Source organism: Balaenoptera acutorostrata, chromosome 9 (assembly GCF_949987535.1).
Source record: "Balaenoptera acutorostrata chromosome 9, mBalAcu1.1, whole genome shotgun sequence".
In the NCBI taxonomy this organism is placed as follows: Eukaryota; Metazoa; Chordata; class Mammalia; order Artiodactyla; family Balaenopteridae; genus Balaenoptera; species Balaenoptera acutorostrata.
This window is the reverse complement of record NC_080072.1, coordinates 89653360-89677319: the sequence shown is the minus strand read 5'-3', so window position 1 is coordinate 89677319 and position 23960 is coordinate 89653360. Positions and strand designations below refer to the sequence as shown.

Below are 23960 nucleotides of genomic sequence, written 5' to 3'. Positions count from 1 at the left end.
CTCCTGTTGGTGGGAAGAATTTCTCAAGAGCACGACTTCCGGCCTGGAAGGGAAGTCGGCACCCTCTTCTCCCAGACCGCTTCCTCCCCCACCCCCGCCACGCGAGGCTGCGGCGCACGGTATGGGTGTGTTTGTGTGTGTTTGTGTGGGGAGGGCGTTTGGAGGGAAGGTTACCGGGAGCTCCGTGGCCGCTGGGGGGCAGGGGTCCCGGTGACGAAGATGGGGGTATTTTTTCTGTCTTCCACTTGGAAGCCTCAACCCCCCCTTCAGCCACTCTAGATACATCTTGGGGCCCAGTCGAGGGTCGTACCCGTCCAAAGTGTCCCCATCCTTTTTGGGGAGCGAAACCCAACCCCCCGGTCCATCCCAGAGGAGCGTGAGCGGGGAATGCCCCAGCCAACCAGGCCGTCCGGATTCCGCGCCGGAGCAGCCTCCGGCCTGAGTCCGGAGAGGTATTTGCCTGTCGGCCTGGGCTGGGGGAAAGGCGTCCGTGGCCTGGGCCACGGGTGAGGGCGGAATAACCGGTGGGAAGGCTGCGTTTTCACGAAGGACTCGGGTGAAGCTGCAGAGCTGCCTTTGCTTGGCTTCTGGGTCGGAGGAGATCTTGTAATGGAGTGGTTCTTCGTCTCACACTAACAAGATGCCTGATTTCCTCAGGATCGAGGGGTGAGTGAGTGTTGGGGTGGTGCACAAAGCCCCTGCTGGCTACACACGTGAATATCCCTGTCATCTGTTTTTTTGGAGGCTTCTGTACAAAATAGAACATAAAATTCTCTTGAATGAAGAAATTTAGGGCACCTCTGCATTTAATGTTTTTAGGCGTCAGTTTTTGTTACTGTTGACATTTGTGGTCCTGACACTCTCAAATCTAGGTGTTTAATTGCAAACTAATTTTGGGATTCGGGAGTTGATTTCTAGTCTGAACCTTGTTTGCCTTGGACTATGTGGCCTGGGGCAAGTTATGGCTTTAATGGAATTTCATCTACAAAATAGGAATGAAGATACTTGCCTCATAAAACATAGTTATTTTGAGGATTAAATAAAATGGGTCTCTTGAAAGCACTTAATTTGGTGCAGTTTCAAAGAACTCTAATGAACATTATCTCCTTTCATCCTCACAGTAGTGTGGTCAGGTGTTTTCCCCTTTTAATGGTGAAGGAAAAACTAATCCTCAGGACCTCTGACTTCTGGTTCAGTGATCTTTCCTTTATCTCATGCTTCATTATAACATAGTAATAAAAGATAAGGTAATAAAATAAATTATTATTAAATGTTACTTATTGATTCATTTCAGATTGAAGAATGTCCCGAGTTCCCTTGGGGAAAGTCCTCCTGAGGAACGTCATCCGGCACACAGATGCTCACAATAAGGTGAGAGGTACAGCTTAGTTATTCCACATGCTTAATGAGGGCATCCAGTGTGCTAGGAATTATTTTGATACAGTTAGGAGAGACAGGGATAAATAAAATAATTAGAATATAGTTTGATAAGTATTTTAATGGAGACATACACAAAGTCCTTTTATGCACTGAGGAAGGAATAATGAAATCTGCCTTGGGGAATTAGGAAAGGCTTCACATAATGGGTGTTATTTGAACTACTGATATTTGAACTAGTTCTTGATGAACAGGATCAAGTTTACCAGGTGTAAAAGATCATTCAGGACAGAGGGAACTTCATGTACTAGTGTATGGCAAGGAACATGAAGCATTTGGGGCAAGAAATTGTATGCATCCAGAAAGTAGAGAATGTGGGAGGTAGTGGCAGAGGACGAGGCCCAAGTGGTAAATTGAGTTGGATTGTGATGCTTGGAGATTAGACTTTTTCCTGTAGGCAATAAAGAAACCATCAAATATTTTTAAGCAGGGTTTGACATGATTGTATTTGTATTTTAGAAAGATGACTTGTTAGCTGGGTAGGGGATAGATCAGATGGATTGAAACAGCAGAGGGACCAGTTCGGAGGCATTTGCAATGTTCCAGGTGAGAGATGATGAGTGGTTTGCGTGAAAACGGTGACAGTAGGGATAGAGATGAGGAATTTAGGCAATAGAGTTCGAAGAACTTGATGATTGATTGGATAATAGTGATAATTATGGAATCAAATATAACCATCTTGTGTGACTGGGTGAATGATGATGATGCCATTAATTGAGTTAGGGAACTAAAGAAAAGAGACAAGTGTGCTGGGAAAGGTAATTAGTTTGGTTTTGAACATCTTGATGGTGAAGTGCTTATAGGATGTCCAAATAGTTTGCAATTCAGACTTGGAGAAAAGTTGAGGCTGGATATAAAGATTTGGGGATTACTGATACAGGAAATGATAGAGGTCACGAGAGTAGATGAGGTCACCTGTGAGAGCACATATAATGAAACAAGGGTCAAGCACCCTTGTTTGGTTTTCTTTGGTGAACTGTACAACTAGTTTGATCACTAATGTTATTACTGTCATATCACCTGATATTCTCATTGTGAGTGAGGGTATAACTGTTACCTAAGCAGCCTCTGCAATTGCGTTAAACCACCCCAGTTGGATGGTGAGCTTAGATTTGAAAGCAGTGGCTAAAAAAGATAAATCTAGGACAACTTTAACAAAATATTACAGGAGGACTTAGAAATAAAATTTATTATTGTTCTTTGTGCAGCTGTACTCTGCCTTTCAGGAAATTCTCTAACAGTTCCCATGCTGTTTGTTTTGTTTTGCTTTGTTTTTAACAAAAATTATTATGTTGTGAAAAGAGACTTAGCCTAGAAAGTTTCAAGACCTGTCCTTACTAGCTTTTTGACTTTGGTAAAAATCTCTGAGCTTTTGTTTCTTCTCAGTAAAATATGATAATGGTACCTGCTTTGCTTTCCTTATAAGATTGCTTAAAGTTCAATAGAGAGATGATATAGTTAAAATCATAAAGCATTTTAGAAACATAAGGGATTATCATTTGCTAATTGCAGCATAATTGCTTAGTTAATAAGGTGATAAGTGTGTCTATGCAGGGGTTAAAAAGCTCTTTTGTTGCTGCAGAATTCTACATATTTGAGATTTACTAGGTTGGATTGTTTAATCACTCTAGAGAAACCAGATTTTGTTTCCTAGGTTCCTGATCAAAACTCAGTTTGTAATCCAATAATTAGTGCAGACCGTATTTTCAGTTACTTTTTGGTGATGTAATGTGTTATTTTTAGTAACATTTTTATTTCTTTCCTTTTAAAAAAAAAATCCAGATTCAGGAGGAATCAGATATGTGGAAAATAAGAGAGCTGGAGAAACAGATGGAAGATGCATACCGGGGGACGAAAAGGAAAATGTTACCCAGCAGTTCAAGGTGAAGTTGCAACTCTGAGAACCAAAATAATTCTCATCTTATTCAGAATCATCAACTTTTGTTTAAAAGCATTATGGTATGCTAAAGATAGATGAATTCAGTTCTGTGAGTCCTTAAGCCTTTCCTCTTCAATAAATCTAGACCCAATCATAAAGGTAATGGCTATGATGCACATGGCCCCACTCTTTGCACTTATTTGCAATGGAGAACTTAAAAATTCTGCCTTGAACAATTGTAGACATTAAGGATTCTGTGGATTCTGACCTTACCTGATGGCTTTTAACTTAAGATTTTCTATAGGTATCTTATGGTCACTTAGCTGATCATTCACACCTTTCCCCTATTAGTCTTTCATTCTCTCTCAGCCTTTTCTTAGCCCCATCTACTCACTATCTTAGTCACACAACCTTTCACATTACCTTCTTAATAATTTGAGTGTGGATATGAAGGATTATGCAGGCTTAGTTGTCTTACCTATGGAGCTATAGGAATGTCTGAGTATTGGGAACATCTCCTGGGTCTCATATGCCTGTTAGTATAGATCTGTGTGTATGAAAAATGATTATAAAGTAATAATGCTGATTTCTAAAGCCACACAGGGAAATAGTTAATAGTGAGATATTTAAGGAGAGTGTGCCTGCGCAGTGTGTGGACTTTGGAGTGTGATTGGCTGTGTGTAATGGCTTTTGACAAGAAAGTATTCAGGGTATCCATGGTAAAGAAGGCAGAGTCTCAACATAAAAATAAATACCTTGTCAGTCTGTTTTCTCTCTGAAGATGATTCTTTGAGAATTTGGAAGTACTTAGTGCAGATGATGATTTGTCTTGTATTGGTTATTCAGTTACAAGCAGCATTTCCAGGAACAAAATATTGTTCTTTTGGAGTGGACTATTAATGCCTGTCATAATGAATAAGTCTTTAAAACATAATCTCTTGAGGGGCAGGTTTCTGATTGTCTCAATTGCCATTATAGTCCCAGCAGCTAGAACAGTGCCTGGCAGGCACATAGGAGGTCCTCAAATGTTTTTGATAACCAATTAACTGGCTTAGTGACTGGTTAGTGGATATTGTAAGTACAGGCTAGGTCGGTGGTTCTCAACTGTTTATCCACCCCAATTTACTCATGGGTTACACCTTGCTCCCACTGTTACTCTGACTTAACTACAGCAGGTTGCTGGTGTTCAGGGAAGGGAGTGTATTTCAGAATCTCTAGGGCAGTTTGAAATGTCCCCAGCTGTGATTATGCTCTGCTTCTTTCTTTGAGGATCAGTGAGTGAGGTACAGCATGCCACAGTCGAAAAGTCATTTCGTCTATACTCTGCAATAGGACGGGTAGTGATGATCATATTTTCATTGAACACCTAACTGTACAAATTAATAGAGAGGAACAGATCATGTTAACAAAAATTTTTTTTAACATTAAGTATCAGGTTGTTTTGGTCTCGCCTTAGCTTGTTCAGTGAGTTTTGTGCATAATATTCCATAAAGTAACCTCACAGATTGCTTCTCTATCTAAAAGTTCTTCTGTTTTCTCTTATAGCCGGATGCGTAGTGATGGTTTTGATGAAGAAAGTCAAAGAGACTATTGGAGGCCAAAGAATGAAATTTCTGGGGCACTGGATGATGATTTTCTTAAGGTTAAATCCTGGAACAAGAAGTTACATGATTATGAAGCTAACATGCCAGACAGGTTTGTGACTAAATTCCTGTGACTATTAATGGTATTTGGCCTGAGAATGTGTACTTTTAAAAATTAATTATCTCTGCAAAAGCTAATACAGAAATGTTCACAGCATATTTATTCATAATGGCCAAAAAAGTGGAAACCCAAATGTCTATCAACTAATGAATGGATAAAAAAAATGTGGTATATGGGATGGTAATGGAATGTTATTTGGCAGTAAAAATAAAATACTGATACATGCTACAACATGTATGAACCTTGAAAACATTATGCTAGGTGAGAAAAGCAGACACAAAAGGCCACTCATGATATGATTCTATAGAGATAGAAAGTAGATTAGTGGTTGCCATGGGCTATGGGAGACGGAGGAATGGAGCGACTGCTAATGGATTCTTTTGGGGGTGATGAAAATGTTCTGAAATTAGTGGTGATGGTTGCACAACTCTGAAAATACTAAAAGCCACTGAACTGTACACTTTAAAAGGGTGAATTTTATGGTATATGAATTACATCTCAATAAAGTTGTTACTTAAAAAAAGTTGTCCCAAGGTAGACAGCATTGTTATGAAGTGTTTTTGGAGAAGTACTTCACAGCTGAAGAGCAGAATATAAAAGTTCGTTAGTGTTTCTTAAGGAAGAAAATGGCAAGTTTTCTTACAAATGGACAAAGGAATCCTTTGTGTCTGAAATGAGTGTTCAGTACAGAAAATGTAACCAAGTTACCGAGCTGTAAATGTGGTGTTGGCTTTACCATATCTCTTTTTTCTTTGTTCTGTGTGTCTGTGTATGTGTACACTCCTAAGTCTAATTTGTCTTTAATTTTTAAGAAATGTATGCATTGCTTTAACAATACATGTAATAAAATGTTATTTTACAGATGGGGTCACAGTGGATATAAAGAGTTATACCCTGAAGAATTTGAAACAGACAGGTAAGGCAAGTACGCTTACTGAAAAAAAGTTAGAAAGTAAGATTAGTACACAGTCTGAATTATAAATTGAGTTCTTAATTTTTTTTTTTAAAGAATGGATATATGTATATGTATAAATGATTTACAAACTCACTTTAGTATTTATTTATTTATTTTGGCTGCACTGGGTCTTAGTTGAGGCAGATGGGATCTTCATTGCGCCATGTTTAGTTGCAGCAAGCAGACTCTTAGTTGCAGCTTGCGGACTTCTTAGTTGCGGCATGTGGACTTCTTAGTTGCAGCATGCATGTGGGATCCAGTTCCCCGACCAGGGATTGAACCTGGGCCCTCTGCATTGGGAGCTTGGAGTCTTACCCACTGGACCACCAGGGAAGTCCCGAGTTAGTAATTTTTATAAAGTATACAACATTTGCCATTAAAAATGTAAGCAGAGAAATAATAGGAGATTTAGTTGGGAGATGATTGGTATTTTGCCTTTCCCTGATATTTGGCATATCTATAGCATGTAGGTTTTTATATATAGTGTTCCATACAGTAACTCAGTATGGCAGATTAGAATTTTTATCTTCATTTTAAAGATGAGGAAACAAAAACTCAGTGATAATGTCTCATAGTAACATTATATCAGTTTTGATTTAAAATTCAGATGTTAACCCCAACTTCCCATCTAGAAAGCAGAATATAAAAATTATATAAATACACTTATTTTCTATAGTAAAGCAGTTTTTCTTTTTTATTAGTAGTGATCAGCAAGATATTACCAATGGGAAGAAAACATCTCTCCAGGTAAAATCATCTACCCATGAATCTCACAAACACAAGAAGTCAAAGAAATCCCACAAAAAAAAGCAGAAAAAAAAGTCACACAAAAAACAGAAGAAAAGCAAAAAGGAAGCCACAGATATAACAGCAGATTCCTCAAGTGAGTTCTCAGAAGAAACTGGGGCTTCTAGTACCAGGAAAAGGAAACAACCACATAAGCGCAAGAAAAAATCCAGGAAAAAATCTCTCAAGAAATCTGCTTTATTCTTAGAGGCAGAGTGTGACACTTCCCAGTCAGATGATTCTGCATCCAGCAGTTCTGAGGAAAGTGAGGAAAGAGACACTAAGAAAACCAAAAGGAAAAAGAGAGAGAAAAAAGCCCACATCCCTGTAGTTAACAATGAAATACAGGAGAGGACAAACAAACGCACAAATTGGAAAGTGGCCACAGATGAAAGGTCTGCCGAGAGTTCAGAGGATGACTAAATGAGAAAGAAACATGTTTCCTGCATGACTCTGGATATTTACAGCTCTTACACCTTGGGGATTTGCCAGTGACTCTATTGCTCAGCACAGGGGGCCTGAGGTCAGAGCTGTCCTGTGCCATCTATATACATTCTGACAGACTTCTTGTCTTCTATTTTGGCCTGTTAAACTTGATCCTCTTATTGTTAATAGGGAATCGGTTATTTTGTTATGAAGGTTTCTTGAAGAGATTATTTTTTGTGATTAATCACATTTAGCGTAGAGTGCATATGCAGCAAATTAAAGGACCCAGAAAGCTGAATCCAGTAATGACCTGGGTATACCAATTGGAATGTTGAATTTGGGGAAAGCAAGGGCTGGGGTCAAGAGATGGATTGGAACTAGTGCTGTATACAAGGTATGATAAGGGGACATCGTGTTGCTCTTGTCTGTTTACATAGTAGGTGCCACAACTTGACTTTTTTTGTCTTTAGCCTTGGTGCTTTCATCTTTCTGGATTTTGACCCCACAGGTGTGGTCCAGTTTACTTGATGAGGAAAGGAGCATAAGAACAAACATTTTCCATTCATGGTAACATCCATAGACAGCTGTTCTTGAAAGAGACTAGGAGTTTTTGACAAATTTCCCTGTTGGGCAGGGTCTGTGGCTACCCTCAGTATACCCCTAAACATGGTAATTGGATAGTAAAAGGTTTTCTAGTTCCATTGTTTATTGCCTAAATGCACTTGTGTTCAGAATTATTTCTTCACTTCTCTTGGGTAAGTCCTCAACCAAATGAGGAAGAATCAGGCATTAGTTGTGCTAATGGTGCTCTGAACAGGATTCAGGGCAGCAACAGCTATTTAAGTGTTGTCTTCCTTGTTCATTTCTTAATCTGTTAATGAACTTTAGATTTTTCCTAAAACTAGGTTGAATCAGTTCCAAAATGAAATAGGCTTCTCAGGGACATATCCATTTCTTCCTAGTCTGCCTTTGGATTAAAGCACTAAGCAGAGACCTTGTTATTTCCCTTTGCTATATACTGTGATCCCTACTATGTTAATTCTTAAGAAACCAAAATATCACTGGAAGAAGGCTGGCAGAACATGTGAATTTTTTTCATTAAGGCAGATCAAGTGACATTGTTTTTTCTTGGTCGTCACTTCATGGGTGAAGTAAAGCTTGAAGGTGCAGACTTTTGGTCTTGGTCTGCCATTCATTGGTTATGAGGTCCGGAGCAGGTAAGTCAACCTCCCTGGCCTTACTTTCCCTATGTGTAATACAGAAATACTTCATGGTAGCATGACTGTACGACACCAGCAATAGACTATGACAACATTCCATGAGGTGGTAGTATTTTGTAGTTCTTAACTATTAAATTTGTTCTCTTTACAGAACAGATTTCTAATAAAATGCTTAGTCATAAAATACATGGTTGGCCAGAGGTTCCCTATCCCTTGATTATAAGCAGGTGCTACTTTTTGGGATATTTATTTGAAATATTAATGCTTTGGTACTCAATTGTTGATGTCCCATGGTGTATATTTTTACCTTTGGGATTATTAGGGGCCCAAGCAGGGAGGAATAGTCTATATAATTACTACCTCTTAACCTAAAGCAATTGTTTTGTTCTTGGAGCAAGTGAAATCTTCGTGGGAAGGAGTTTTCTACATGGATTTTTTTTTTTTTAGCATTGTTTCTGTGCTATAAAAGTACTGATTCTAAGCACAGACTCAGGAAGATGGGCCATTGGGACAAGGCTTCTCCAGGAAGTTGGTTCTGTTTGGGTCTTGACGTTCCCTTCTTCTCATACTAGCAGGCCTCTTCCCAATGAATACACATTTTGCCTGTTCTGTTTTTTTGCCATGTTTACCTTTTCTTGGTCCTATATAAGCAATAAAGCTGTTTTCTGTTCTTCACCTTTCTCAACCCCAAATTCTCTTCTATGCCTTAGGGTAAGGCTTTGATGGTTCTTCCAGCCCCCTTAAATATGGCTTAGGGTGGCTCTTCAAAACCTAAGATCTCTCATTTGCATTATTGGCCTTGGAACATAATTGTTTCTAATGTTCCTGCCAATCAGAGATCTATATATTAAACCCTAAAATGGGATTTAAAAAAAAAAGAAGAGTTGGAGAATTCACATTTATTGAATAATTATTGTGATACAAGATGGAATTTCTGAATTCCCAATAAATAAATTTCACTTTTTGAACATTTGATCTCTTACTTTTTAGCACCAACAGGCTTGGTAATAGCCTGAAGTTAACCTGACAATGGGTTGACAACCTTCCCCTGCTGGCCCTTCAACCTGCTTAATAATAAGTCCTTTGCTTCTTCAGTCATTCTCCCACGGGATGGCCTACTGCCCTCCTTTCTGTACAATCTGGGCAAACCGACTGGTGATAGCAAGAGTAGTGTCAATGAAGCGGTCCACACAGCTAGAGAGACAATTTTCAGTGCGAGAGTCTAGGCGATTCCCTGGCTTCTCCACACATTTATCCCAACATAACTCCATGAAGTGATGCACCTAAGAAGAAAGAAAAATAGTAACCACTTGGGGTCTGCAGACAGGCCTAACTCTATGAATTTTCTTATTTCCTTCCCATTTTTCTCATTTTCTGTCACCTGACTAAACTATTGTTTGACTCTCTTTTCTCACTTCTAATTTGTCACCAATATGGCCCAACTCCTCATCCCTACATTGAAACAATCCTTTTATTCTCTCCTTTTCTATTTTTCTTAGTAATTAAAAAATATGTACTTTCCATCAAGTCACCCTAATGCATCAGTTTTTCTGTTAGCCACTGAAGGCACTCTCTTATTTAACACCCAACCCATTTGTTTCAATGAGGTCCACACACAGCATACTCAACTTGACTCTCAATACTCCTCCCTAAAGATTTTTCCACAGTTTAAATTATTACCTCCTTGAGAGCACTGCCTATTGTTTTCTAATTGTGTCACTTCCTTAATCAGAAAATCTCAGGCAGGATTTATACCTTCTTTTATATTTCCAAACTAGCACCAGTGTAAGCTGGGAGGCTATGGTACCAATTAATTCCCCCAAACCACTGCACTCATCTCATTCTAAACCTATTCTTAAGTAGTTCTTAACGTTTTTGGGGTGATGGACATATCTGAGAATCCAATGAAGGTTACGGGCCCAATCTACAGAAAAATGAACACACAAGCACAGAAAATGTGTGCACTTTCATAATGTTCAGGTTTGGGTTAGAAACCCAATGATTTCTTTTTTTTTTTTTTTTTAAAGGATTTTCTTATTTATTTATTTATTTATTTATTTATTTTTGGCTGTGTTGGGTCTTCGGTTCGTGCGAGGGCTTTCTCCAGTTGCGGCAAGCGGGGGCCACTCTTCATCGCGGTGCGGGGACCGCTCTTCATCGCGGTGCGCGGGCCTTTCTCTATCGCGGCCCCTCCCGTCGCGGGGCACAGGCTCCAGACGCGCAGGCTCAGCAATTGTGGCTCACGGGCCCAGCTGCTCCGTGGCATGTGGGATCTTCCCAGACCAGGGCTCGAACCCGTGTCCCCTGCATTAGCAGGCAGATTCTCAACCACTGCGCCACCAGGGAAGCCCCCCAATGATTTCTAACCAGGGTTCTTGCTACTTATATTCAGTGAACTCTCCCCTTCCCACCACCGCCCCTCCTCCCAACACGGGGGAATAACCATTTACCAAGGGCTTAACTATTTTGGGAGGCTGGGTACTAAGCAGTCAATCCTTTCTGCAGTCCTAAAAGATGACTGTCACCTCCGTTTAAGAGGCACGGTTAAGTAAGTAGGTTTAGGATTAGTCATGCAGCTAGTAAGGGGCAACGCCGCGGTTGGAACCATGCTGCAAAACTCTTGTTCTAAACTAACAGTCTAGACCGACGACTTCAGGGCCCACCTTGATCCAATAATGCTCTACTGCTCTATCGTTTTCCAATACATTATTGCAATGATCCTCGATATCCAGTGAGGCAGCGGGCGACTGCGAAACCAAGACTTACAGTGGACGGGCGTTTTGTCTAGGGGCACGTGACCTGTAAGGGGCAGAGGCAAGCTTAGAACAAGGATCTTCCGAATGCCAGCCCAGAGAGCTCACCGCCAAGCTAGGCTCCCGTGCCTTTGTGTCGCCCGAGCCTTTCTTCGCTTTACACCTTCTCTTTCCCCCCACTATAGGCTTGCTTAGAGGGTACCTGAGCACTTCAGGTCACCAGCGGCAGGAATGACTCGTTTCTTTTGCGAGCAGAACCGGGCGCAGCAGGCACGGAGCATAGGGCGGCCGCGCCGCGCCGCCACCATTCAGAGCTCCGCGGGTGCCCGGCACCTGTACTTCACCCTCTTTTCTCTTCACACTGGTCCCTGTCCCCGCACCTGTGCAGTGAACTGCGCCTTCTGCTGTTCGGCCGCCACCAGGCGCTGCAACTCCGCTTCATCCGCCTCACCAAGCTCCGCCATTGCCTGCGTCGAGCTCGGGACCTGCCGACGAGCTGTATGCGCATGTGCGGCGGGGCCGAGCCAACCCCGACTTCCGGTTCACCCGGCGTTTTCCTTTTCGTCGTTTTCTTTCGTCGTTGCAGGGTGGATGTTGTCATATGACTGCTTCCGGGTTGTTGGATGACCTTGAGCCTTCTCGAACGACATGGCGACTCTCTGGAGGCTGAGTGTCCTCTGCGGTGCCGGAGGTGGGCGAGGTGAGGATCCTGGCAGCGGAGGTTCTTAGCACAACCTCCAGCCGGGGAAGGGAATGCGGTGAGGATTCGTCTGCTGGGCGGTGAGACCTTTTGAGCGGGGGTGGGGTGGGGTGGGGGCGGGGGTGTCCCTCCTCCTTCCCTTTGGCAGCTCTGGCTTCTGCCGAAACCATAGTATCAACAGCGTTGCCTGCGGGCCCAGATGTTTACCCGAGGGCATATCTCTCCTGCTCTGGGCTGACGTGGTGATGGGGTAATTTGAAAGTTATAGTCTTGCACAGGCTATTCACATGAGTTCTCTTTTTCTCCCCATTCGCTGTCTTTAGAGTGCTGCCTCCCTGAATCGCAAGAGTGTCAGGGTCTAAGTCCCAATCTACGTCTTGCCTATTTCCCTTGGAGTTCAGTTCGATAATTATTGAAGTGGGCATTTCTGTTATACCAGGCACTGTAGTATGGTTGGGTTACAAATGTGAAAAAACATAGTTCCAGCCCTCAAGGAGTTTTCGTTTTTATGGAGAAAACACATATAAGTATAATATAACATAGAGTAAAAGCTGTGCAGTAAGTAAATTGTATGCCAGTCCAGAGGAAGAATATATTAGCTGTGTGTTTTGGAAGGATCACCCTGTCTGGGTTCTTGAAGGAGGTGTGCCTGATTTGAGTGTTGAGGGTAAGCAAGGCCACAGGAAGAAGGGCATTACAGTTCGGGCTACTGGGATGAGCAAAAGAATGATGAAGGTGTAGAAACTGCTTGTTATGAGAGAAAACAAAACAAATCGGATATTAGAGTGTGAAGCTCAAGGTGAGGAATGAGATGGTTCTGGAAAGGTGAACTGAAATCAGATCACAGAAGAACTTGTCTTGATATGGAGTATGCATTTTACTTCGTGTGAAGGGGAGCCCTTGAAAGGTTTGACGTAGATTTGCAGTTTACATTGACCACTTTGGTAACAATGTGGTAGATGGCCATCATGGGAAATGGGGCAGGCTAAGACATAAGTCAGGGAGACGAGTTGAGACACTGTTGTAGCAGTCTTGGCAAGGATGGTGAGGTCCTGAACTTGGAAAGTTGTACATAAGAGAAGATTGTCTCAGGAAATGTTAGGAGGTACATCAATATGATTTGGCATTTGACTGAATTTAGAGGGAAAGTCCTACATGACTTCCAGATTTCTAGGTAAGGTGAAAGAGTGGCTGGGATGTCATTAAATAAAGTGGTAAGCATGTAGATGGGAGGCAAGTTTAAATGAGAAAGTGAGTTGAAGGGTGATTTTAGTTTTTGCCATGGTAAGTTTGAGGACCATGTGGGGTATCTCAGGGGAGAGGCCTTGCAGGCACTTAAACTTCTGAAACTCTGGAGAGATATCAGGCCTGGGGATACAGAGTTGGGTGTCATCAGCTTAAAGGCACTAGAAGTTGAGTGGACAAAATGTCTAGGGGTGGGCATAGGAAGCAAGGAGAGCAATGGGCAGATGATGGAATCCTGGGCAAACATTTAAGAGCGGCTGCAGAGGAGAGAATCAGAAGGAGAAGTAGAAGAGAGTTCTTTCAGAGAAAAGAAGGGAGGAGAGGCCACCAGTGCCACGTGATACAGAAAGCCCAATAAGATGAAGACTAAACAGTGCCTATTGGATGTGACCACAGAAGACCATTGGTGACTTAACTAAAGCAGCTTTGGTGGGGATAAAGACAAGTTTCCGAGTTGAAGAATGATAAGGAAGTGAGGAAGTTGAGGTGATTTAGACAGCACTTTAAAGAAGCATGTTTGGAAAGTGAAGAAAGGGAGCAGGGAAAGAGTGCATGGGCATTAGAGGACATAGGATCAAGGGAAGGGTTAATTATATTACATCAGTTGAGGGAAAATGGTCAGTAGGAAGGAAGGAGAGGTTAAAGATACAGGAAAGAAATTACGTTTTATTGAGTGCTTATAACATTCTGGGAATTATGCTGAACATCTTACATATATTTTTAAATTTTCAACGGAGTATTATGAAGTAAGTACCAGTATTTTCATTTTACAAAAGAGAGGATATTGATTCTTGGAGAGCCTATTTAACTTAATTGCTCATCGTCTCACAGCAGTATTGGTAGGGTTGGGTGTACCTAGGTCTGCCTATTTTTAAACCAAGAGACAAGATCTAAAAGAGGACAGAAAGGGATGGGTTCAAGAGTGCAAGCAGAGAAATTGATCTTGAAAAGGAAGATGGTATTTCCCAAACTAGACTGAATTCCTTGAAGACAAAGACTTTGTCTTTTATCTCTCTTGCTCTAGTGCAGAGCATAATCTTGCATGTATTAAATGTTTGTTGGATGAATAGATGAATAAATGGGAGAAGAAAGCTATAAGTTACTTTTTTTAATTAGTCAAAGTGAAGCCCTTTTATGTAAGTGTTCATTGATTTTTCAATATTTCCATGGCTACTTGGTCTAATCTCATAACAACCCAGTGAAATAGATGCTATCCTCATTTTACAGATGAGTTGGTTATTCCCTCTTTGGGGTTAAATAGCTTGCCTATGGTCATTTAGAAAGTCTGTCAATCCTGTTAAAGGAGAGGTGCTTATGATTCCCCCTAATGTCTCTTTCCTTAGCTCTCTTCCTCCGAACCGCAGTGGTCAGACCGGCTCATGTCTCAGCATTTCTCCAGGACCGATCAACCCCAGGATGGTGTGGAATACAGCACATTCACCTGTCACCCAGCCACCATTGTATGTCCATCTTCATCTGGGCTGATTATCGTGCCTTTGGCAGGACTTGCTGTCTCTGAGAGGAACTCTTCTGTCCAACTCTGTCGAATGAACACCTAGCCTACACCTGGGCACACAATGCTAGCATGGTTGAATCATGCCATTTACACTCATACAGAAACTTCTGGTCGAAGTCTTTTTAAATTTTTTAATTTTTTAAAAAGAAAATAGTTCTGTGGGAAGGGTCTGTTCAATATAGTTTAGTTACTTTTATTTATGTAGCTAATGGAGAGGAGCCAGATCCAAATCATTTGGAATAGTAGACAGTTTAAAAAATCATGCATATTTATAGCTGTAATTGACATGCTTATTTTTATTTAGGTTGATATTAAAATCATGGCATTTCTTGGATGAATACTGTTTAGGTATTATTAAATCTTAGAAAATCTGTAGGTGAATAACAAGTTAACTATATTTTCATTTTTCAAGTCTAGAAAGATCAGTATTTTACAGAGAAGACTTCTTTTGATTCTTAAGTCTACCAGTTATAATTGCATCTGAGTTATGAGTAATTAGGCAAGTGTAGTTTTCCTGCTTTTTAGAATTATGTTATCTTTGAAAAGGTTTTGTTTCTGAACTTTGTTCAGTTAGATTTAGCAGAGTGGTTTTAACTTGGGGTTCATGGGACTGAAGGAAGGTCCCCAAAGTTGTATACACAGTCTTTATTTTATTTTATTTTAAAATTTTATTTATTTATTTATTTTTGGCTGAATTGGGTCTTCGTTGCTGCACACAGGCTTTCTCTAGTTGCGGCGAGTAGGGGCTACTCTTCGTAGTGGTGTGCGGTCTTCTCATTGCAGTGGCTTCTCTTCTTGCGGAGCACGGGCTCTAGGCACGTGGGCTCAGTAGTTGTGGCTCGTGGGCTCTAGAGCGCAGACTTAGTAGTTGTGGCCCCCGGGCTTAGTTGCTCCGCGGCATGTGGGATCTTCCTGGACCAGGGATCAAACCCATGTCCCCTGCATTGGCAGGCAGATTCTTAACCACTGTGCCACCAGGGAAGTCCCTACACAGTTGGCTTTTTTTTTTTTTTTTTTAAATTTTTTGGCCACGCTGTGCAGCATGTGGGATCTTAGTTCCCTGACCAGGGATCGAACCTGCGCCCCTTGCATTGGGAGCGCAGAGTCTTAAGCACTGGACTGCCAGGGAAGTCCCCCTACACAGTTTTTAATGTGTGTATCTATGTGCACTTTTCCAGGAAGTAGCTCCATCCTTTTATTAGATTCCCAAAGGGGTATGTAACCAAAAAAAGGTAGAGGCTCTCAAAGAGATGTTTAAAGCCCATTTTATTTTCACTTGTTTAAAAGAAGTTTTCAGGGACTTCCCTGGTGGTCCAGTGGTTTGGACTCTGCCTGCCAGTGCAGGGGACACGGGTTCGAGCCCTGGTCCGGGAAGATCCCATATGCCGTGGAACAGCTGAGCCTGTGAGCCACAACTGCTGAAGCCTGTGCACCTAGAGCCCGTGCTCCGCAAGAAGAGAAGCCACCGCAGTGTGAAGCCTGCGCACTGCAACGAAGAGTGGTCCCCGCTCACCGCAACTTGGATGAGAGCACCCGTGCACAGCAATGAAGACCCAATGTAGCCAAAAATAAATAAATAAAAATAAATAAATTTATTAAAAAAAAAAAGAAGTTTTCATGTTCCATATCTATTTTTGGCTATTTATAAGTAACGGAACAGAAGAAGAACCATGATCCTAAAAGTTGACATTAGAACTTTGCTTCTATCTATCTATCTATCTGTCTATTTATTTATTTTTGGCTATGTTGGATCTTCATTGCTGCGGGCGAGCTTTCTCTAGTTGCGGCGAGCAGGGGCTACTCGTCGTTGCGGTGCACGGGCTTCTCATTGGGGTGGCTTCTTTTGTTGCGGAGCACGGGCTCTAGGCACGCGGGCTTCAGTAGTTGTGGCTCATGGGCTCTAGAGGGAAGGCTCAGTAGTTGTGGCACACGGGCTTAGTTGCTCCTCGGCATGTGGGATCTTCCTGGACCAGGGCTCAAACCCGTGTCTCCTGCATTGGCAGGCAGATTTTTAACCACTGCGCCACCAGGGAAGCCCGAGAACTTTGCTTCTCTTTGAGTTGGCTGGTTTAATTTTCTTTTGGGAGGATTTTTAATATTATTTTACTTACAAAGATTAGGTGTAAATAAAAGAGTGATGTTTTAAAGGAATTCCGTAGGTGTCACCAACTTATATTCATAAGGTATCTGTCTATTACAGTGAAGTCCAAGATTGGTAATTCTGCAAAGATATTTTGTCCATCTTCTTGCCTATAAGCAAAGTGGATCTGTCTTCTAATTAATATATGTAGGCGTTGAGACACCCTGTGCTGAAAGACTTCAAAGAAAGGAGATTGCATCTCTCACTTACCTTTATCTTACCCTGTTTATGCTCAGTCTTCCATGCATTCTGTTTGCCATTTTGTCAGTTTGGGTTATTTCGTGGCAAATATTGAGATGTGTGTTTCCCCCTGCAACTCTTACGAATCTCGTCCTTCCTTTCTACAGCTGGTTCCAAGGCTGCATCTCTCCACTGGACTGGTGAGAGGGTTGTCAGTGTTTTGCTCCTGGGCCTAATTCCAGCTGCTTATTTGAATCCTTGCTCTGCGGTGGACTACTCTCTGGCTGCAGCCCTCACTCTTCATAGTCACTGGCAAGTACAGCAGTCCTTTCAGTATTACCTTGTCTGCTCAATTTGTTTGCTGTGAGCTTGTCTCACTATTGCATATGAGGGAGAAGTTGGTTGAGATACTCAAGATCTGAAGAGAACCTTAAAACATATGTAAACTATTTATATGCCCAGATTTATGTATCCACATGCCTATTTGATGTCTTCGCTTTCATATCTGTACGCATTTTGAACACAGCATGTCATAAAACTGAGTTCCTGATCTTCCCCAGATCTCTTCCTCCAGTACTCTTGCCCATCTGAATTAATGACATTTCCATTCTTCTGTTTGTTCAAGCCCCAAACCTGGTCATCATGCTTGATTCCAGAAGTAGTCTCCTCACTGGTCTCCTGTCTGTTCTCAATACAGCAGCCCCTGTGATCCTGTTAAAGTATTAAGACAGGTCCAGACACTCCTCGAAACCCTTCATCGTCTCCTAATCTTACTTAAACTAAAAGGCAGAGTTCTTACAGTGATCTACAGACTCTACATGGTCTTGCCCCCTCTTTCTTTCCTCGTTTTCAACGATTTTCTGCCACATTCACACTGGCTTCCTTGCTAATTCTTGAGCACACCTGGGTCACTCCAGGCCTCAGGGCTTTACTCTTACTGTTCCTTCTACTTGAAACTTTTCCTAGTTATGTCCTTGGCTTGTTGCCTCATTTCCTTCACATCTTAAATGTTACCTTCTCAATGAAGCCATCTCTAACGACTTACTCAAAATTGCAGTGTCTCTCCCAACATTCCTTATCCCTCTCCCCTGTCTTTATTGTCTCAGTAGCACTTATTTCATTCTAATATACTTTATCATCTGTTTATTATCTTGTATATTTCTTGTCTCCCCTCACGAGAATGAAAGCACAGATACAGAAAATCACAAGAATCAAATCTATGGCTTAGTGAATTATTATAACAGTAATACCCGCCAGGTCAGGAAATAGACCTTTGCCACCTACTGCAGGAGCCTCTTCCTTGTGTTCTGTCTCAGTCATAATGGTTCAACATCCCCTCACCAGAAACAATTTTATCCTGATTTTTATAGCAGTCATTTTCTTACATTTCATCATAGTTTTATCACCCAAATGTACATCACTGGACACTATAGTTCAGTTTTGCCCTTTTTAAAAAAAGAAATGTAATAGGAGTTTTGACTGTTTTTATTTGTTGTTGTATCTTTAGTGCCTAGGGCAGTGTCTCACACATAGCACTAAGTAAATATTTGTCGAATGGATGAATGTCCAGTTTTTATTTATTTTACCCAGTGTAGTTTGTTAGACTTTCTAAGTTAATGAACCTTCTAGAAAGTTTGTTAATAACAATTGGGTTCCTTGAGTTGTCCATTTTATGTTGTTTTGCAAGGACAATATGCTGTCATGGGTGGGGGAGGTTCTTTTTGGAGTGTTAGAACTGAAAGCACTTGGGGGAGTATCTTAACCAGCCCTGTTGTTTTACAGTCGTAGAAATTAAACCCCAGGGAAGTTAGGTAACGTGTCAGAATCATTTTCTAGCTAGTATTAAAGGAGATTTTGCTTACCTAGTTTTCTAGGGTTGGTTAGAATTACCCTTTAACCAGATAGACCTCTCACAATAAAAGATTCCAGTTGCATATGAAATACTAGCTCACAGCTACAGTAGGATTTCTCTGATGTGAGTTTCTTGAAAGGAGATCCATCTAAATTGGTGAAAAATCAGAATAAGAGATAAATCTAAAGTCATACTTTTTTTGGCCGTGCTATGTGGCATATGGGATCTTAGTTCCCCAACCAGGGATTGAACCCGTGCCCCCTGCAGTGGAAGTGTGGAGTCTTAACCACTGGACTGCCAGGGAAGTTCTAAAGTCATACATTCTAAAAATTACGATTGACGTCTCCAATTACCTTACTGATTCTCTCTTCCTTTTTCACACATACACAGAAAAGACTTGAAAGAATTGTCTATAATTGTGCACTAGTTCCTTAGCATCCAATCTTTTTTAACCCACATTAATCGGGCTTTTTATCCCAACTGTGTAACTGAAGTCATTCTTATCAAAATCACTGAAGACCTTCATTTTTTCCAAATCCAGTTGTCCATTCTCTGTGCTCTACTTGAAACTCAGTAGCATTCAACTTAATCGACCATTCTCTCCTTAAGTAAATTTTCTTTGGCTTCCTAGATGCCATACTCACCTTGTTTTCTTCTACCTCACCAGCTGTGCTTTCTCAGTCTCCTCTGTCAGCTCCTTTTCCTCTTGTCTGACCTCTGAATAATAAAGGTCTGACCTCCAGGCTCATTCTAGGCTTTCTTAAATTTCTCCGTCTACACACTTTTCCAAGGTGAGCTCAGATCAGACTTCTTTTCCTGAGCTGCAGACTTGTATTTCCAGTTGTCTGACCGGCATATCCACTTGGATGTCTAATAGTCATCGCAAATTTAATATTGCCAAAAATCACTCTTTTCCCGCCCCCGAAATCTCTCTTGATTTCCCCTCAAAACCTCCTTCTCTCCTGTTCTTCCCTAATTCAATTAAATCTTGTTGTTCAAGCCAAAAATCCTAGGAGTCATTCTAGGTATTACTTTTTGTCTTAACCCCACAACCAGTCCATCAGCTCGTGTTAGTTCTCTCCTCAGAACATAGTCTGAGCCAAGTTAAGCCAGCAGCCCTGCCTAGGCTACTCCGGCTGCTTCCTAACTAGTTTGCTATTTCTGTTCTTGCCACCCTTCTTCCTGCACTGTCCTTTCACCACATATAGCCAGAGTGACCTTTTTAAAAGGTAAAATTACATTTATCCAAAGAAGATATGCAAATGGCAAATAAGCACATGAAAAAATGCTCAACATTGTTTGTTATTAGAGAAATGCAAATCAAAACCTCATTGAGATACCACTTTACACCTTACACTTTATACCACTTTACACTTTACACCACTTTACACTTTACCAGGATGGCTGTAATCAAAAAGATGGACAGTAGTGAGTGTTGAGAAGTTGGAGTCCTCATATATCTCTGCTGGGAATGTAAAACGTTGCGGCTACCTTGGAAAACAGCTTGGCAGGTCTAACAAAAGTTATTATAACAAAGAGTTATAATATGAGTTAACAACAGGGAGTTGCTATATGACTTGACAATTTCACTTTTAGGTGTATACCTACCAAAATTGAAAACATATGTCCCCACGCACACAAAAACTTGTACAATAATGTTCATAGCAGTGTTATTATTATATAATAGACAAAAAGGTGAAACAGTCCAGATGTCTCTCAGTTGATGAATAGGTAAACAAAATGTGATATGTTTTTACAAAGGAATATTATTTGGCCATACAAAGATTAAAGTGCTGATCCATGGTACAACATGGCTGAACCTTGAAAACATTATGCTGAGTGAAAGAAACTCAACACGAAGGGCCGCATATGTCCCGAATTAGCAAATATGTAGAGACAGAAAACAAATTAGTGATTGGGTAATGGGCTAAAGGGTACAGGGTTTGTTTTTGATGAAAATGTTCTGGGATTAAACAGTGATGGTGTTGCACAACTCTGTGTGAGTATACTAAAAGCCACAGAATTGTTAATTTTATGGTACATGAATTACATCTCAATAGAACTGTTATTTAAAAAGTAAAATTAGCTCACTCCTTACTTAGGTCACTCCCTGCTTAAAGCACAGCTGTGGTTTCCCGTTGTATTTCGAGTAAAATTCAAACTCCTTGTTATGACCTTCAAGGCTCCTATGCGATCTGCCCCTGCCTTCTGGTCTCCCTGTTCTCCAGCCACATAACCTTTTTACGATTCCTCAGAGATGCCAAGGTCATTGTTACTTTTGTTTGGGATGTTCTTTTCATTCAAGCCGTCCTTTCTAAAATATTTCTTCATAGCACCTGTGTACTTTTTCTTACTCTTCACTAAAATGTTTGTTCCATAAGGGCAGGAATGCTGTCTTATTTGCTGTACTCTCAACATCCGTAACAGATTCTGGCACATAATATCTGCTTAATAAATTCTTTTGCAATTAATGAAAAACTCTGTAGGCCATTTGTTTGGGTTTAAAAATAAAAAACAAAATTTTATAAATAGAGTAGGAATTAGTTACTGTCTTTGATATAAACGACTCGAAAATTGAATCTGAAGGATAGGAAGGTGTCTTTATTATATTGTTAGGGTACACTTGATTCCTTCATTTTGGTTTATGATATTTGTTACCATGAGTTGCATTTTGACCTTGACTGATTATTTTTTTTGCAGCCAAGTTAACCGAATAGCCTTCTAACGTCACTTGTGGTTTTTCATTTGTACTGTGACTTTTTTTTTCTTTAGGGGCATTGGACAAGTTGTTACTGACTATGTTCGAGGGGCTGCGTTGCAGAAAGCTGCCAAGGCAGGCTTTTTGGTGCTCTCGGCGTTCACCTTTGCTGGGCTTTGTTATTTCAACTATCATGATGTGGGCATCTGCAAAGCTGTGGCTATGCTGTGGAAGCTCTGACCCTTTAGACTTAACACCTTGAGAATTGATTGTACACCTCCTTGCCTCTGCTCTGTCATGCCATTTCAACTCACAGTAAGAAGGAAATAACAGATTAGTCCGCTGGTAAACCTCTTCTCCTAATCAGCCGGTTATTTTTAGAGTTTAATCTTTGAAGAAAGATTAGAGAGAAATTGTATCCAAGAAATTGTGAGACTGAGTTTTGTATTCTGGACAGTTAATGGGGTGTCTCACAGCTTCTCAGAAGACTCACAGTATAGCTAAACATTATATATGAGCCTTTGCCTGTTAATTTATCAGACTCTTAAAGGGAATTCAGCTTTATTACTCTCAATATTTGATCAAACTTCTATATTTGTCCTAGGATGATAGAGAAAGGGAACGACTGTTAATTCATAAGTAAAGACTTTGCAGAAAATTAGGCAGTGTTTTGTTTTTGTAAACATCCCCCCCCCCTCTGTTCAGTCGATATCAGTTACTGATGGTTACGTGTCCTAGGGAGATTTGAAAATTAGAAATACTGATATTTCACATTACTGATTTCTAAGTCCTAGGAAGAAGAGCCTGGAGAGTTTCTGAATATAGAGAAGTTTCATGTAGGGAAGAGGTCCCTTTATAGATGTTTCAAATTGTTACAGGTTCTAAATGGAGACTTAATCCTCAAATGTGTTTATTTTACTTGTCCAAAAATAATCTGTCCACAAATATAAAATTATAAGTAATAAGTTGTTATTTTCCCACTGTGGGAATCTCTAATGTGAAAATGTATTCTATGAAGGTAAAGTTTTTTTAAAAATAAAAATGCTGTATAATAAAAATTTATTCTACTCTTTTATGTCTTAATTGTCCATAGTTTTATTCAGTAGAACTGAGTGTCTATTGCATCTATAGCACGGAAACAGGACTGAGTGTTTAAATTTCCTTCTGAGTTTAGCAGTTAGGTAAATCAGACACAAAGTGCTATAATACAGAAAAGACTTACATGTAATAGGCAGAAATATACTGAGTATAAGTAGTTGGTATGAGGAGAGTAATAAGATTAAGTAGTAGGAATTAGAATTAGGTCCAGATTATGGTGTACTGTGGATGCCAGCGTTTATATTCAAATTTTATACTGTATGCAGTTAGTCTGGTCTTAAGGGATGAGTGTAACGCATGATGGTTTCATCTAGCAATGTAGATGAAATGGGAGTTGGTGCATTTCACTCACTGAGGACCTTACTGGATAGCTGAGGCAAACTATCGAAGGGGAGCTGGCTAGAAGGGTAAGTGTTCATGCTGGAGGTTAAAGATAAGGTCCCCTGAATGTGCTTACGACCTTGTAGTATATGTATTAAGGGTTTAGGAATAGGTGATTAATTCTGTTTTGGGGCAGGTTAAAGGTTTCAGAAGGGGGTGATGCCTGAGTAGCAGTGGTTCACCAAGGAGTCATGGTGGTGGGCCAGTCCGCCTTGGCAGGGAGGAGTATTTTATTACTGACTTGGTTGAGAATTGGTGGTTCATTACGATGATAAAAAGCGGACTGACCTTTAGTCAGTTTCATTATTGTTTTAAAATTCTCTATAGACAGTGATCCCCCTTAGAGTCATTCCGCCCCCCGCCCCACTGCCCCCCCCCCATTCCCCCAGCCCCCAGTACACCACTGCTGTCAAATGGAGTGGGGAACTGGATTTTTCCATAGAGTTGCTATCACCGATACCATCAGATCGTAGTTTGGCTCTGGAAGGGTGTCTAATGCTAATAAGCTTCATTAGATCGTGATTGAATGTTAGAGTGGAGGCTGGTTAGAGTGGACCTGACCCACGTCCTGGTCAGTTTTATAATTAGGTTGGAGCTGAGCTGTCACTTTGGAAAATCAATGGGGCGATGTGAGTTGCTGGAGCAGCAGTGAAGATGAGGCAGGGGCTGACAGCAATAAGAGGTGTCTGAGGTTAGGCAGGACATCAGAATTGTGCTTCAGAAGGAATTTAGGCAGCATTAGGAAGGTTGATGAACTGGAGGCAGAAGGATGTATAAGAAGATGGAGGGCTTCCCTGGTGGCGCAGTGGTTACGAATCCGCCTGCCAATGCAGGGGACACGGGTTCGAGCCCTGGTCCAGGAAGATCCCACATGCTGCGGAGCAGCTAAGCCCATGTGCCACAGCTACTGAAGCCTGCGCACCACAGCTACTGAAGCCCGCGCGCCTAGAGCCCATACTCCACAGCAAGAGAAGCCACCGCAATAGAGCC

The 23960-nt window shown here is 41.1% G+C and overlaps 3 protein-coding genes and 1 long non-coding RNA gene across 8 annotated transcripts; 2 read left to right on the top strand and 2 right to left on the bottom strand.

The window, feature by feature from the left end:
• Positions 1 to 13: 13 nt before the first annotated feature.
• Positions 14 to 7904, top strand: NKAPD1 (NKAP domain containing 1). Of its 4 annotated transcripts, XM_057552104.1 has the most exons (7): positions 14 to 666; positions 1295 to 1371; positions 1897 to 1983; positions 3220 to 3320; positions 4862 to 5011; positions 5883 to 5936; positions 6677 to 7904. In XM_057552104.1, the coding sequence occupies exons 3-7, from the start codon at positions 1975 to 1977 to the stop codon at positions 7182 to 7184; spliced, it is 822 nt and encodes a 273-aa protein (XP_057408087.1). In that variant the 5' UTR covers positions 14 to 666; positions 1295 to 1371; positions 1897 to 1974; the 3' UTR covers positions 7185 to 7904. The 4 variants fall into 4 exon arrangements, with proteins under 4 accessions (XP_057408087.1, XP_007173014.1, XP_007173015.1 ...); XM_007172952.2 differs by lacking the exon at positions 1897 to 1983 and having other exon boundaries at positions 14 to 119; XM_007172953.2 differs by lacking the exon at positions 1897 to 1983 and having other exon boundaries at positions 6680 to 7904.
• Positions 7905 to 9291: 1387 nt separating this feature from the next.
• TIMM8B (translocase of inner mitochondrial membrane 8 homolog B) lies at positions 9292 to 11696 on the bottom strand. The gene is made up of 2 exons (XM_007172950.2): positions 11541 to 11696; positions 9292 to 9690 (listed from the first exon to the last, which is right to left on the bottom strand). Exons 1-2 carry the CDS (start codon positions 11622 to 11624, stop codon positions 9523 to 9525), a joined length of 252 nt encoding a protein of 83 aa, XP_007173012.1. The 5' UTR covers positions 11625 to 11696; the 3' UTR covers positions 9292 to 9522.
• LOC103014536 (uncharacterized) lies at positions 9700 to 11534 on the bottom strand. The gene is made up of 3 exons (XR_450218.2): positions 11363 to 11534; positions 11071 to 11206; positions 9700 to 10711 (listed from the first exon to the last, which is right to left on the bottom strand). It is a non-coding gene; the product is annotated as an uncharacterized LOC103014536 (long non-coding RNA).
• A 7-nt stretch (positions 11697 to 11703) lies between the features above and the next one.
• On the top strand, positions 11704 to 22566 carry SDHD (succinate dehydrogenase complex subunit D). 2 transcript variants are annotated; one of them, XM_007172949.2, is made up of 4 exons: positions 11704 to 11860; positions 14449 to 14565; positions 17109 to 17253; positions 21566 to 22566. In XM_007172949.2, exons 1-4 carry the CDS (start codon positions 11809 to 11811, stop codon positions 21729 to 21731), a joined length of 480 nt encoding a protein of 159 aa, XP_007173011.1. In that variant the 5' UTR covers positions 11704 to 11808; the 3' UTR covers positions 21732 to 22566. The 2 variants fall into 2 exon arrangements, with proteins under 2 accessions (XP_007173011.1, XP_028019982.1); XM_028164181.2 differs by lacking the exon at positions 17109 to 17253.
• Positions 22567 to 23960: the final 1394 nt, after the last annotated feature.